The sequence below is a fragment of the Saccostrea cucullata genome, unplaced genomic scaffold (assembly GCF_032062105.1).
Source record: "Saccostrea cucullata isolate Sc308-1 unplaced genomic scaffold, CSIRO_AGI_Scuc_v1 ctg225, whole genome shotgun sequence".
NCBI lineage: Eukaryota > Metazoa > Mollusca > Bivalvia > Ostreida > Ostreidae > Saccostrea > Saccostrea cuccullata.
The window spans coordinates 232,467-247,706 of NW_026924740.1; the positions used below are offsets into that span (position 1 = coordinate 232,467).

Below are 15,240 nucleotides of genomic sequence, written 5' to 3' on the forward strand. Positions count from 1 at the left end.
GCAATTGAATTATGTAGTACGCCTTTATACTTATCTAAACAGCTAATTAGATTTTGTAATGCAGTATCAATACAGCAATTACAGATATTGTGAAAGAGACAATACAATCACAAGAGACTGGATAACTTTGGTGGCAAACGTGCTCAGGATCAAGAGAGGTTAATGTCTGAGTTAACTTATTATTATTGATGGTTTGCTTCTTATCATAATCAGAAAATGTCATCAGGAACTGAATGCTTTCAGAAATAAATCTTGGATAGATCTTTATTTCATCAAAAATATGATGAGTTTTTGTTTCTGAAAGTGTTATTTCTTGAAATGATGATGAAAAATCATCGAATGTAGATCTGGTGTTTTTAAACGACATAAAAGGAGAAGATATGTCGAATAGTGGCAGGTTACATCGATAGCAGTATACATTTTTATAAGGAAATGTCAAAACCGACACTGGATTCTGCTGACAAGCTTTTTCTATTGATAAGTCATATATGTGCCACAAAGACGTCACATTGCACTCTGAAATTAATAAATCGAAGTCAAATTCCTGATTCTTTATAAGAAAAGACATTTTGGTAATTTCTATATCGCAGGCCATACGAAGATATACATGCAGCCGTAATATCGTCATTTCCAGGGAGAAAGCTTAAGCCATCAGGGGAAAACACGGACATGTCATCATATTTCAAATTATTTTGTTTGATAATTAACAGTCCTTTAAATCCTTTGGTGGAGAAAAAAACTACAGTCGAAATTAGGTTCGTTGGCCATGATAGTAGCCCAGACAAAGAGGAGATAAAATTCAGATACGCAGAATCACTGCTGGTTAGAGCTATCTGCCATTTTCTCAGATCATCAGCCAGCTCCTGGTGACAAGCTGCACAGTAGCGGTTAGCATAAGAGTAATTAGTTGAGAGTGACGTTACCGGAAAAACATTGCTATTGTCATCATCATTGTCTGTAGAGAGTTTGAGGTTTTCACAAAGTAGTTTTGTTTCTAAATTTTCATCTTGGGGACAATAGGAAATCAAAGCATATTGGACGTAATTTGTAAGATCGGAATTCCGTTTTATTAGATAGGGAGTTTGAAATATTGAAATTTTCCGTTCGAAAAATTTATCAGGGCAGCATGTGTTGTTGTTGAAGCAATCGTCTGCACAAGAACATGGCGGACATCGGTTTATTTCGGGATTATGTTGAGCTTTTGTCATACCTGGCCATTCCTTACAGAGAAATTCCTCTCCGCATACATTAATGTAGATGTTTTTGAGATTAGAAATGTTAAGGGAGGCAGCGTTTACGGTTGAATAAACCAGCGTAGCAAGCAACAGAAAATATTAAACCTTTTTCCACATTTTGGAAATCCATTTAGTTAGACCCTATGTCAGTAAAATGCATTCTGAAATGAAAGAAATAAAGATATTAAATGGTTTTAATTTCTTTCAAAGAATATTTTTGATCAATTAATTTTATTTGTTTTTGAATTGAAAATATCTTTTGATAGACCAATGTTGTAAAAAAAAATCCCCCCCAAATAAAAGATTTTTCACCGGAAGTTTGAAAAGTAAAGTTTAACTCTTCAGCTACACTCTTGGATATTTACTAGGAAAGGGCGTTGATGGATAAGTCAATAATTGTATAATAACACTTAATGATACGTTTGATGATGTAAGTCCCCTACCAGTGAAACCAGAGGGGACTAAAAGTTTCCTCTGAGTCTGTCTAGCTGTCCATCCGTCTAGCTGTCTGTCTGTCTGTCCGTCTGTCTATTTTCCTACTTTATTTTCCGGACTTTTTTTCTGAACTCGTGCAGATATTGAGCTTATTTTTGGTTTGTTTTGGTGTTAGTCTTAGTGAGTGAAAGATCAAGTTGGAACGTCGTTTGCAATTGGCTTCATTGATTTTTGACAGAATTATGGCATTTTTAATTTTACATAGTATGGTTTAAGATCAGGTTATTGCTGTACTGAATTAAAGATCCAAACAAGATTGTCATGTTAGAAAATATTGATTTGAAACTTGCTGGGTATCTTTATCGTGACAAACTAAACAGAATACTATAGCGGTAAAATGATAAATATATCCTACTAATCCGGTTTAAAAACTGGTTCTATGTATTGACAATACATAGCAAAGGAAAAAAAAACGAGACATAACTGCAGCAATATATCTTCATCACCTACATACGGAGTTTATAATCTCAGTTGATTCGATACCCAAGAGCGTGCTCTACTTATGAACAATTTCTAAACAAAATAACTTATTGACAAACAAGTTCATGACATAACAACATATTGAGCACATTTGTTTGTTTCTCCTCATTAAGGAAACAAAAATATTTACTTTAAAATGTATCTATACATTTTTGGAAGAAAAAAAAGAGAAATTATTATTTGGAAACAAACATAAATTATATTCCTTCATAGTATTGTTTAACGTAATTGAGAAACGGAAAAAATAAAAAGGCAGAAGAGTGATCAAAAAAGTAATATAAAATGGATAGTTGTATCTGTTCTACTCAATGCAAATAATTCATTACATGCTAATGCCATTTAAAAAATGTTTGGGGATCCTCTCCAGATCGACTGGCTAAAAATTACCGGAGTCAAAACTTTTTAACCTCCACGAAGCAATTTTTTAATTTCTCCTAAAGGCTGAATTTAAAAAAGCATTGAAATTTGAGAAAAAAAAATCTTACCCACCTACCGACCTAATATTTTAAGACCGAATCAGGAGAGGGCAGCCAAACAATGTTTTAAAGGTGCCTTATCATTTAATTATATAAAAGTCAGACAGAAATTTATAAACTAAGCTTACTTTTGAAAGTAATTGATAATTACTTGCTGTTATTGTTCACCACTCAAATAATCTTTTCGTGTATGTCTAAGTAATCTGAATAAACGTTTCAAAGTAACATTATTTTCTAGAAATAATGTCTGTTAGAATTAAATATAAATAATACCTTAATGCAGGGGCACTTCATAAATTTCGTATTAGGACAAACCGTCAAGAAATGGGAAAGTAATAAAGTTAATTTACACGATAAACCTGTAAAAAAAAACACGTTTATTTATTAATTCTTACAAAATTAAAATGTCAGTATGTATATCATGTCTTCCATTTTCAACGGATTCCGAAGATTTTATTGTTTTGGTTTTTTTATTTTTATCGATTTAGTGCACATAGGTTTTAATAAACGGCATGGCCAATTTTTAAATCTTTTAAGCATGATATGATTGTTCTGAACCTGATAGATTTTTATTGCTAATTAAAACATTTCACAATTTTTTTTTCACGCACGCATGGAAGGAGTGGATAGATAGTCTGCCGTTAAGTCGTGAAGAAGAAACCAAGTAACACTTGTTAATCCTGACGAAACATACGGTGATAGATTTAAGAAATACATGTTTCTTTATATAGTTTAAAGAGAGCATTTGGTAAAAGAAATATTCCATAGGAGAAAAAGCTTAATTATAAAAGAAACCATTTTCATCATGTTTCATCATAATTTATGTGGACTGGCCTCACCGACTATTTTTATGATTCTAGTAAAGACGTACATGGTTTAAAGAAAAGGTTACAGTTAAAGGTTAAAGCACAATATCATAATCGTTGATCATTAATTTGTACTGAGCACAATACGACAATATTAGAATCAGTCAAATTAACATTTACAGAGCTAATTTTCCACTTAAAAAATCAGATTTGTTGTTTGCCAATTGTTTTGTAATCATTGGCTAGCAGTGTAATTTCACAGATACTCCAGTTCTTAAGATATTAAGAGACAGTTTATCATGGATTAATATAGACAAAATAACAATGAAAATGACAGCATTTTAATATAGTAAATAAAAATCAGGGATTGACAAAGACTAAATAGCAAAAAGGTAGTTTGGTGTATTCTATGTCACAGAATAATATTTAAGGTAGGATTCTTCTCACATTTCTTGTATTTAAAAATTAATGAAATTTTCACAGAATCAAGAGGACAATATCACTAAGTGATGGTTTCAGTGAGATTAAATTTGACAGTTAAATATTAGAGGCGAGGTCAGGTCAAGTTCATTACCTTTTTCCTGGACATCAAAAATAAAAAAATTACTGTTTCCAATCATGTTGAATGTTTTTCTTTTTGCATAAAAAGATACTACCATATACGGCCTATTAGATGATATTACCAAATTGACATGGATAATTTAAATAAGATAGATAATTGCTAATCCGAATTTCCTCTACTTTTCTTAAATTTTTCGGATTTATTAGTTATTTTTATATGCTTCCTACATTTAACTTTTTCTAATTTTCACATATAGTAAAATTGTCACATAAAGGTACAAAATGATACAAAAACTAATAGTTTTGATCGTTTACTAAGAGAGAAATAACACTTTTTACGGATTTTTGTAAAAATTGAAGCATTTAAAGCCAACATAGTTCTAGTATGTGTGAAAAATCTTATTATTTGATATATTTTGAAACTTTAGTCCCTTATTATAAATTTAACTTACATTTGAAAATTTCGTCTAGTCTTTTATTGCGTAAAAATTATAACTAAATTCAATGTTCTATAATTATTCTGAGAGGCAGAAAAGAAGATATTTTCATACGCCACCATTCCGCCAAAAATATAGTCCCTGCTAGTTTTCAAACGCAGTTTATCATTTCTATTTAAAGTTGTATAATTGTGATGAGGAAAGAAAAATATGGTCTCTTAAATCTCTTACATCTAAATATATCAGACATATCAACAAATATACTTTGAATATTCCATCTAGTCAGAAACCAGAGAAGAATCCTACCTCAAAACAGAACGAAAGAAAATACATCAGACAATTACTGTATCTTACATTTGATCTAATTGCCTTGTTCATGAATTTTGTAAGCTTATGTCAAACATCCATATGGATGTCGCAGTACTGTGTCACGTGATGATAGCTGCATAATTGAGATTAAATAATGCCATGTCATGTGTTGGTGAGGATAGCGAATGATTCTGCGTTAATTTGTTGAATGCTACATCACGTGTTGGTGAGAATGGCCAATGATTCTGCGTTACTTTGTTGAATTTGTTGAATGCTACATTGTACATCACGTGTTGGTTTGAATGGCGAAAGATTCTGCGTTAAGTGGCTACATCACGTGTTGTTGTGGATGGCTGAATAATTCTGAATGAATTACTCGTTGAATGCTTCAACACGTGTTAGTGAGGATGGCGAATGACTCTGAGTTAGTCAGTTAAATGCTTCGTTACGTGTTGTTGTGGATGGCGAATGATTCTGTTTTAATTGGTTGAATGCTACATCTCGTGTTGTTGTCGATGGCGAATGATTCTGTTTTAATTGGTTGAATGCTACATCACGTGTTGTTGCGGATGGCGAATGATTCTTCGTTAATTGGTAGAATATTAATGCTACATCACCTGTAGGCGTGAAAGACAATGATTCTGCGTTAGTTGGTTGAATGTTATATCACATGTTATTGTGGATGGTGAATAATTCTGCGTTAATTGGTTAAATGTTACATCACGTGTTGTTGTGGAAGGCGAATGATTCTGCGTTAATTGGTTAAATGTTACATCACGTGTTGGTGGGGATAGCAAACAGTGTTGTGTTTATGGTTTGTGCCGCTCTGTCTACAATATCCTCCGATTCTCCACAAATCAGGACTTCACCTGTCATTTCTCCCTCGTATTCAGGGTTCCATAACCTCAGGTTATCTATCAAAATATTATAGGATTAAAAGTTCTTTTTTCAGAATATATCGATGTGTAAACTCTGCCTCTTTACTCACAAACTTAATAAAAGTGCCAATTACGAATTTTAAAAATTATTAAAATTATTTCTCTTTGAGGCCGCCATACAATCCGTTATTTTGTACGGCGTATGGATATTTTATGCCGCAACGAAACATACAAGATGAATATCGATAAAATCCAACTTAAATTGTCAAAACAATCGATAAATAAACTTATAAAACTCATTGAATGTTGTTTAAGTCAACAAATATCGTAAATACGCGTATTCTCCAGAATAATTCGTCCTTGACCATGGCCATGTTGACATTAACCTATTATCAACAACGCTCATAGTGAAAGTTGCTGACCGACGACGTCCTCGATTTGCTCTAGTTCGTTCGATGATTTAGGGAGAATATGGGATCTGTAGGATGTAAATATATGAATTTGATGCTGCTAAGGCAACAGTCTGAGGTACGTTTCTTTTCCCTATCACAACGATACCAACTGAGCTGATATAGAACGTCGAGAAAATGACAGCATGATCAGCGATATTTAAAATTCACACTCGTGATCCAACAGTGACATAAACATAATATTCCCGTCTGTCAGTCCTGTTTATCTCCTGTTTTGCTTTTTTTTCATTTCAAGTTTCTTGTAATCATAATTTAGCTGAAACGGACAAGAAGTACATGTATATCTGTTTTCATTGTTTTTACAGCAGCCTAGAAGCTAGGTCAAGAAAGTAGTTCTGATTGAAAAATTCATCGATGTGTAAACTTTTTCTTGAGTTTGTTCTTGAGTTTGTTCTCGTCCAATCAAAACACAGGGAATCAATAAATAAAATTAAGATTGGAATTATACTGACTTGATTGTAATATTGATTGTAATATACATGTACGAGGGCTGTTAGAAAATTATTGAGACACTGTATAAATTTTGCTTTCTAATGAACGTCTTTCGGTGAAAATTTGTATTTACGTTTGACATAGACTAAAAATCAATAAAAGCAAAACATGTTTTACAAATATTAAATATTTTCTGTACAATGGTATATAAATGCGTCAATAGTAGGGGTACCCGGAGCAGTCACAAAATCAGATATTGAAAATATGTATCACCAACGTTCCTACTCTTCGTGGACCCATAATAAGAGCGAAAATAATTCAGTTTATGTGTATAATTGTGCAGCTTTATTTCAAATTCATGTTGTGCAACTTTGTTTGAAGTTTGATCAGGAATACGGAGATCATAAAAAATAAAGCGCGGTAGAGAAATCTGCTAAGAACGGAAAATTGGATTTTGACGTCAAGGGCGGAGCAGCCAGCATACCTAAAATTTTGTGTAGCGCAATGTAGAACTCTTTTCCAGACTGATCGACCTGCTAAAACAATGACAACGAGAAAAACTAATGTGTTAGGGTTTGTTATTTTATTGGTATACATTTTCTTTTTACAATTAATTCAACCAGAGTAAAAACAAAAGCTCCGGACGACTATCAGTTATTACGTACGGTATTAATATCGTTACGGTATTATTTAACATAAATCGACACTGAATGATTCAAAGTTATCCTTTCCCACAAATGAAAATTTCAAACTGGGGTAGCAACAGCATACATTTTTAAAGAATAGTTTAAGAAAAGAGATTTTGATTTTTGTAATGTTATATGTAATAACAAAAAGGAAAAGTATTAAACGCTTTCCGGTCGTTTTACACGCAAAACCATCTCCGGCTGACGTAAATGACGTAGCAATGCTGCTCCGGATCGGTAGACATATGTATGTTTATCATTTCACCGAAACTTTACTTATTATCATAGGAATTAGACATTTTGAATAAGTTTCATATTCGCTGTTTTTAAAATGCTGATGAATTATCATAAAATTATCTCCGTCCGTTATGGAAAAAATGTAATTGTCTCAATAATTTCCGACTAGCCCTCGTATATGATGTATAATATGTCTGTTGTCCACAACTTCAGGTCATCTATCAAAATATACTAACTTTACCGCAATATCTATGATGTATGATATATTAAAGTGCCATAATATCATATTATCTATAAAGGTATTCTGACGTAATAGCAATATTTATAAAGTACAACCATTTTATGTTTAACATGGCACTTTATGCATAAATATTTAACACATATGACCCTGTAGTCGTTAAATCACTAGAACAAAACGCAATGGATGTTTTATTGTTAGGCATTACAATGTTCATGTATTAAAGTTTTATAAAAATAAAAACGAGTGACGCTTTTCGCAAATTTACACGCATTTTCCTATATTGAGGCATATACATTAAAATCAAAATAATTAAGTGCGTCTTGTTGACATGTAATAAAACGCTTGCTCTATTTTTTTATATTAATAAAGGTAATAAAGAGGTAAAGTTGTATCTTATAATGTAAAACATACAATAAAAATGTCCCAAATCCCTCTTAATCTTAGTAAACCCAGAATATAAGATCTTAGACTGTATTGTTTATTATGTAGATGTTTTAATGGACGTACATCTAGTGGAAAATATAATATGTTAAGAAAAACCAATGTATCAAACACATATAATTCCAATGTGTATAGAATACAAATGTATTGTCAATGCATTGCATCTTGTAACTAATAATGCATGCAATTCTGTCGTGCATAGAATATTTGCGAATCGATCATACATTGTATCATGTAACCAATTTATCGATCAAGCATTGCGTCTTGTGATACATGTAACTAGTATTAATCATTACGACGTGTATAGAACACCAATATATCATGCATTGCATCACGTATAGCATCATATAACTAAAATTTTACGATGTGTATCTATTACAGTGTATCGATAATGCATTGCATCGTGGCGGGAGTGACTAGTCGACAGGGGATGCAAACTCCCCCATGGCACCTGACCCCGCCTCTGATGTTTTCATGCCTGTGATTGATCTGCTCCAATATTGTATTGATTTATGGACTTTTAAGTTTGAATACTGTTCGCCCCCTCCCTATATTTAATTATGTAACTACTAATAATTTCGATGTATTTATAATACCAGTGTATCGATCATGGATTGCATCATATAACTACATGTACTAATAATTCCAATGTATTTAAAATACCAATGTATCGATCACGCATTGCATCATGTAACTCCACCAACACGGACTGATCCAGAACTATGACGAAGACTTGGTTTAGGTGAATGGGTCCTCTTTTGACAAATTCTTCTAGAGCCTCCAACATGAACTGCGATGTCGTCCTTATGTTTCCATGTAAAGTCCCTGTGATGAAAAAAAGATGTTATACAACTGTATAGTCTACATATAATCCTTATATTCCCATGTAAAGTCCCTGTGATGAAGAAAAGATTTTATACAGCTGTACAGTCTAGTTATAATCCTTATATAATCTAACACTATTCTAAATGAAGTTATTCCAATGAATCAAGAATTTAGTTTGCAAATCCTGTTTACCAATGCGGAGGTTTTTCTTAAAAAGATTTTTTTTGAGGGATGCTTCTTTATAAAAATAATGTCGTCTATAGTGTCTTTATTAATCTATTTAAAGGCAGAACTTTGGGGATTGAACATTCAGCGTATTCAGCGTCAGTGCGTGAGAGATGGCTATTGTCACATCACAAACCATACATAAAACAACTGCATTTCTCGAAGCAAGCTGACTGTTTGACCAGAAATAAACCAAAACACCGCTTGGTATTAATTGAAACATTAGGACTGTAATATGTTTTACTAGTCTTTAACAATGAAAGGAACACACAGAATATTACTTTTAATCTAGTCATTTTTTATTCTTCTGTACACAATACAAGAACGCAAATGGAAATGTCATTACGCAGCTATCAATGACTAATTATTAATTTCTGGCATATAAAATAAAACGATTTTTGACTCTTCAAGTGGATGAAATGGTTTTATATTTACTAGAAATAAGATATAACTTTTAGCTCAAAATGACCAGTGACAGAGATTATTGATACAAATAAATATGTATCAATATTTATATGCGATTAAAAAGTGTAGTGAATACCGTATCAGTGGAAATTTTAGCAAGACACAAATTTAGCGATTGGTCCTTAAAATAGGTATTTTATTTTTTGCGAGATGTAATTTTAGCGAATTTATAAAGCTCACAAGAGAAGCTATTACAAATAAAGCGCAGTTAATTTTTAGCAATATTCAATTTTAGTGATCTCAGCATACTCGCTAAAAATGCCAGAATTAAATCCTCGCCAAAAATTCTGCTTATACGGTATAACAAGGACAATGGAAAGCAGATCATGAGGTCAGGAAGACAACAAATGACAGAAAACATTTGTAAAATGTCAGTTTATTTGAAAACAGATTTCCAAAAAAAAGGTCGACACTAAAACAGGGTCACACAAAACATTGACCACCATTGCTAAACATAGTCAGTAACTGGTGAAGCTTCCTTGGGTGGCCAGAAATTTAATCTCGTCTCATTCCTTTCGGCGATAATCCCAGAGTTGATGATGACGACACTATTGGAGTCATGTATCAATGTGACTATCCCTCAAACAGGGAATGACATGAGGACGTCGGACGTGTAGGTCTGAGCATAATGTCAAAGCCAGAATCCCTTTAAAGATGAGAACTAATCGAAAGAATGTTATTGAGGTGTTTGGGTGATGAGTGTCTTTGAATGACGGTCGACACAAACAGAGGGTCACACCGCACATGGACCACCAGAAAGAGAATCTCGTCTCATTATGTGGTTCCTTTGGGGATAATCCTTTGGGGATACTATTGAATTCGGGCCCCAATTTAGGTTGTGAGTGTCTTTGAATCGGAAATACTAACTCTTTAAGGAACAATATAGCATCAGGGTTAGGGTTATGGTTTCGTATCTCTTTGATTATATCAACACTTTGATAAAAAATTATAGTAGACTTGGAATAAATTTTCCTGGTGATATCAAACCGTATCAGCCAAATGAAGAGTCTATAACAATGTTTTGCATGTATATTTTTGCAATTATTACATATAGACAATATATTTAGTACTTCACTTAGTTTAACCGATGACGTTGTAGTCTAATTTGGTAATTAAATATTTACCTGTTCCCAGTGCAGGAAATGCTAGGCTTGACAATTTCATTTCTTCTGCTTTTTGTAAACATTTAAGAACCATCTTTTTCCAAGCAACAGTCACTTTAAAAGATCTACTGACGGAAACGGAATCCACGTGAAATATAAACAAACAGGGGATCTGTGAAGGGTCACCGGAGGTAGTTACAGCCAAACCTTGCTTATCGATCTCACGACCTGTGGTGTTGGTAAATTACATTTATACAATTAAAACTGTCAGGTAAATCTAACAACCAATGCATGAAAATAAACAAATTTGTACATAAAAAATAAAACCTTCTAGGTTTTACTAGAATACATTGAATTGCAAAGAAAATGAATCACGTAAAAATAGAACTTTTCTTTGGATTATCCGATTTGAGGTGTATGTTCACAAAATTCGTTATACTTTTCGTCATTTTATCGCAATTTTCTTGTTCATAATTTACAGACCTGCATATCTGTTTATTAATGTTATTGAGACCAGAATGGTTCGCAACTTTGATATGCTTTAAACTATTAGATAAAAATAAAAGAAATGTCAAGACCTGTCACTGCCATTGACATTAATTAATGATAAAATTTCAAGGAGGAAATATGAATGTCCTTAAACGATAAGATATTATAAATGGTATTAAAAACGTAAGGGAAAGACGTACGTTTTTCTGTTGATTTAAGTTCATTTTCCAGTATGGTTCCACCTTTGATTAAAATGTTTTGAGACACCGCACCTAATGATACATAAGTAAAAGATTGAGTGAGATATCGGAGTAAGAATGAGGAATATATCACTGTAAAAGATTGGGTGAGATATCGGAGTAAGAATGAGGAATATATCACTGTAAAAGGCTGAGTGAGATATCGGAGTAAGAATGAGGAATATATCACTGTAAAAGATTGATGGAGATATCGGAGTAAGAATGAGGAATATATCGGTTAACATGACAAGGAAAGTAAGTCGAAGAAATTTAGCATTAATCTTAATTATTTCTATCATACCCATGAATTAATAGATTTCCACGAATGATTATTTAATCTACGCAATGCTTGAATGTATCTACTGTACAAATGAGAAAAAATCAGTCGAAACATTGACACTTCTAAATAAAAAGATTCCACAGTAAATGTTTTACAGAAGTAAAGGATATTAACAATATAATTACTCTTACTTCTGCCCCGAACAAAAGCTGCACATACCTTTGGTCAGGTCCAGGAATTTGTTAGAGCTGTTGACAATAGCATCCACCCTGGTATCCGTTATGTCCCCTAACATTCCACAAACAGTAATGTCTCCAACATTGAATTTAAACGATGACGACTGATTTATATTTAGGGTCTTCTTCCATTCACAACCTGTAGATATTAAAGGTGGCTACTATTTAACTGATTTAAAGCAAAAAATATTTCTGAATTACTTTATCGGATCTTGTTGACCTAGAATCATTCATAAGTAATATTAATTTCATATATTAAGATGTAGTTGAAGCCATATATTCAACTGAAATAGTGAGAAGAAGGATTTTTTTTCTAATTATATTAAACTTTAACCACTTTTTAACTTCAGTTTTACACATATAATTATATATTTACTGTCTTTATATAAAACAGATTATAAAATAAGTGCCTACAAATGATTCAAAAGACTATTTTTTTTGTTTTAGTCGATCATTATAGAATTTGTGGCGAGTCATAAGATATAGTGGTCGCGCCTGTTTCTTTTAAATATACATATACTTTATATTCATAGATTCATAATAAGTGATTTTAGTTCGTAATCCGCTTCTCGTGGTCACTATGTGTAAAAGTATTAATGTACATAAGATATAGGATAAGGATTTATTATGGCAGATGATCTCATCTCTGATGTTGTGGAGGTTCGTGTTTGCTCCGCTACCGTTATGTAATGTTTAATGGACTTTGGACCACGAGCTATAATATTTTTCGCTATCTCCTCAAATTTCTCTTACAAAAATTCAAATATACAGTTGACTGCTTTCATTGAATATAAATGCATTTGAAGTTTATTTATTTATACGTTCCAACTGGAAAATTACGTCTGCAAGTCAAAGGGTCCTCGTAATAAAGGAAGAAAAACCACTTACACAGCAAAAAAGGGTCTAAGGTAGCCTGCCTTTTTATAGAATAGAGATATATTTTTAAAACAAGAGGCAGTATAAATCAAAATAGCATAAACGGCTTTAGGTGCAAAACAATTGTAAAAAGGAAATTCTCATGTTTCTTCAATTAAAGCAATAAATATGTTATAGCTAAATAAAAATGAACCTGATTTAACAAACCACGAAGAAACGTTGTTCTTTAAATGACTCTCTACAATACAGTTCCATGACGGTGTTGACGTCAGGAACTCATCCAGAAAAGAATTTGCAGACATTCTGTGGTCACAAAATACGATGGTTCTTATTCCACTCTCGGGAAAACATTCAAAGTACGTTTTAATTGAGCTAATCAAGGCTTTCACTTGTTGAATGATTGATAGTCCATCAACACAGGTCAAAGCTATGGACCGGAATCGATGTTTCTCCGTCGTACTAAGACAGAGTTGATAAACTGTCTTCAAAGACTCTAGTGGGACTTGAGACCACGCATTTGGAGTTATAACGTGTAACAAAGACAAACAGTTCCTCAAGTTTCCGGCCCCTGTTGACACAACTGTCCACTCCTCCAGCTCACCGGCTTCTGATTTCTTCTCTCTACATTCCCTCAAAAGCAACTTTCCACCTGAAATTCAGAGGATTTTAAATCCATTTAGATAACACTCACTTGTATTTTGTTTAATATTTTTTCTTTAATTTAATATGAACAAATAAGAGTAAAAATAAGATCATAGGCAGTACCTGCTTGATATACCAGCTTTGACTGTCTACCCTTAGGCTTGTGTTCTGTATTTGCATACACAACCATGGCGTCACATTCAATGTATTTAAGACTTCCTGCCATTACAATTATCTTTCTATCTATCGATTCAATGTTTGTTATACATTTTTGGCTGACAACGTCTATTTTACATTCAGTCTTAGTCTCTAATGCCAAACACATATCAGTAAAACTTTCCCTATACTTTGAGGGTATTGGCACGTGATGTCGCTTCCATGCAATGGATTTCACAACGTCTGCAACTTGATCCCGGAAATGTGAAACAGCCTTACATTTGCCTTTAACCCTCAGTGCACAAAGTTTGGAGTTTGTCAAAGAAACAACATTGCTTTTCTGTGAAAGGGCTTTCATGTCATCCGTTCTTGTCTTTAACAGATGTCTAAATAAACAGGGTCTGTATAGATCCACCACTTCAAACATTTGGCTCCTGGAGAGAATTATTTCAACCTCCTTCCTAACGGCTTCAATGTGATCCACGACACATACAATCCTGACTGCGAACTTCTCTGGGACGTATTCAATTTTCACCAGACCATCAAACTTGCTCTCTGTTTGTCTAAACAACGAACCATACTCCTTTGGACTTATTGAGCCCTCAAAATCACCATGGATATCAATGTCCTTAACAATTATTGTTGTTTCAAGAAGATTCTCAGATTTATTTAAATCATTTTCTGTGAATGCAAATAACTTGACTGTATCAGCTGTTGAAGTGTCAATATAACACTGGGCATTTGAAGCCTTGATTTTTTGACATAGAATCCTTTTGGTGCTTGGGAGTCCAATTAGATATCGTTGTTCAGGGGACAAGCTACTAACAAGTCTCTCTTTGATGCCATATCGTTCGTTGGAAATAATCGAACAGGCAGAATGCAAAGCCTCTTCATTTCCGAACAAACGAATTTCATTTCCTGCCAAGTTTAATGTTACTTTTATATTTTTCACTTGTTTTGTAATTTCTTTCTCGATGTCAGAACTCATCAGAAGAAAGGTTTCGGAACACGATAACTTGATTTGTTTCTGTTTTTCCTGAGATAAGTCGGCACTTAACAATTTCTTTATTTCCATGATTGCTATCCCAACAAACTCACGTTCGCCGACGACATATACCCTCCTAGACTCTAGATCATATTTAATGCGAATCTTCTGTAAACTTTCCAGTCGTTCTGAGATGTGGGAATATTCATGAGACACAAGAGGTACTGAACTAACAGAGAGGTTATTAATAAAGTGTTCTAAACATCCTTCGACATCCCTTTTCCAGTTTAATATGTCTCTGTAAAAATAGAGACTGATTTGATAGATATTGGCTATATAAAAAAAATAGTGATTGTTATTTCATTTTTTTATAATGATTTTTTTTAATCCAAGCCCATAAATGTTTCTTTCATATTAGAATGAGTTTAAAATGACATTTTGAATTTATCATTCAACATGCAATGAAAAATATTAAATATTAAATTATAAAAAAAAATTGAATTGGCCATTGACCTCATATAAATATATATTCCAT

General features: G+C 32.9%; 1 protein-coding gene across 1 annotated transcript; it reads right to left on the reverse strand.

Annotated features, from left to right (window-relative positions):
- Positions 1–3,817: 3,817 nt before the first annotated feature.
- On the reverse strand, positions 3,818–15,003 carry LOC134267189 (protein mono-ADP-ribosyltransferase PARP14-like; the record flags this gene model as incomplete). The annotated part of the gene is made up of 7 exons (XM_062749413.1): positions 3,818–5,713; positions 8,848–9,009; positions 10,824–11,030; positions 11,492–11,563; positions 12,030–12,185; positions 13,116–13,571; positions 13,688–15,003. Coding segments are annotated over 7 exons (2,509 nt in total), but the record flags the coding sequence as incomplete, so codon positions are not given.
- Positions 15,004–15,240: the final 237 nt, after the last annotated feature.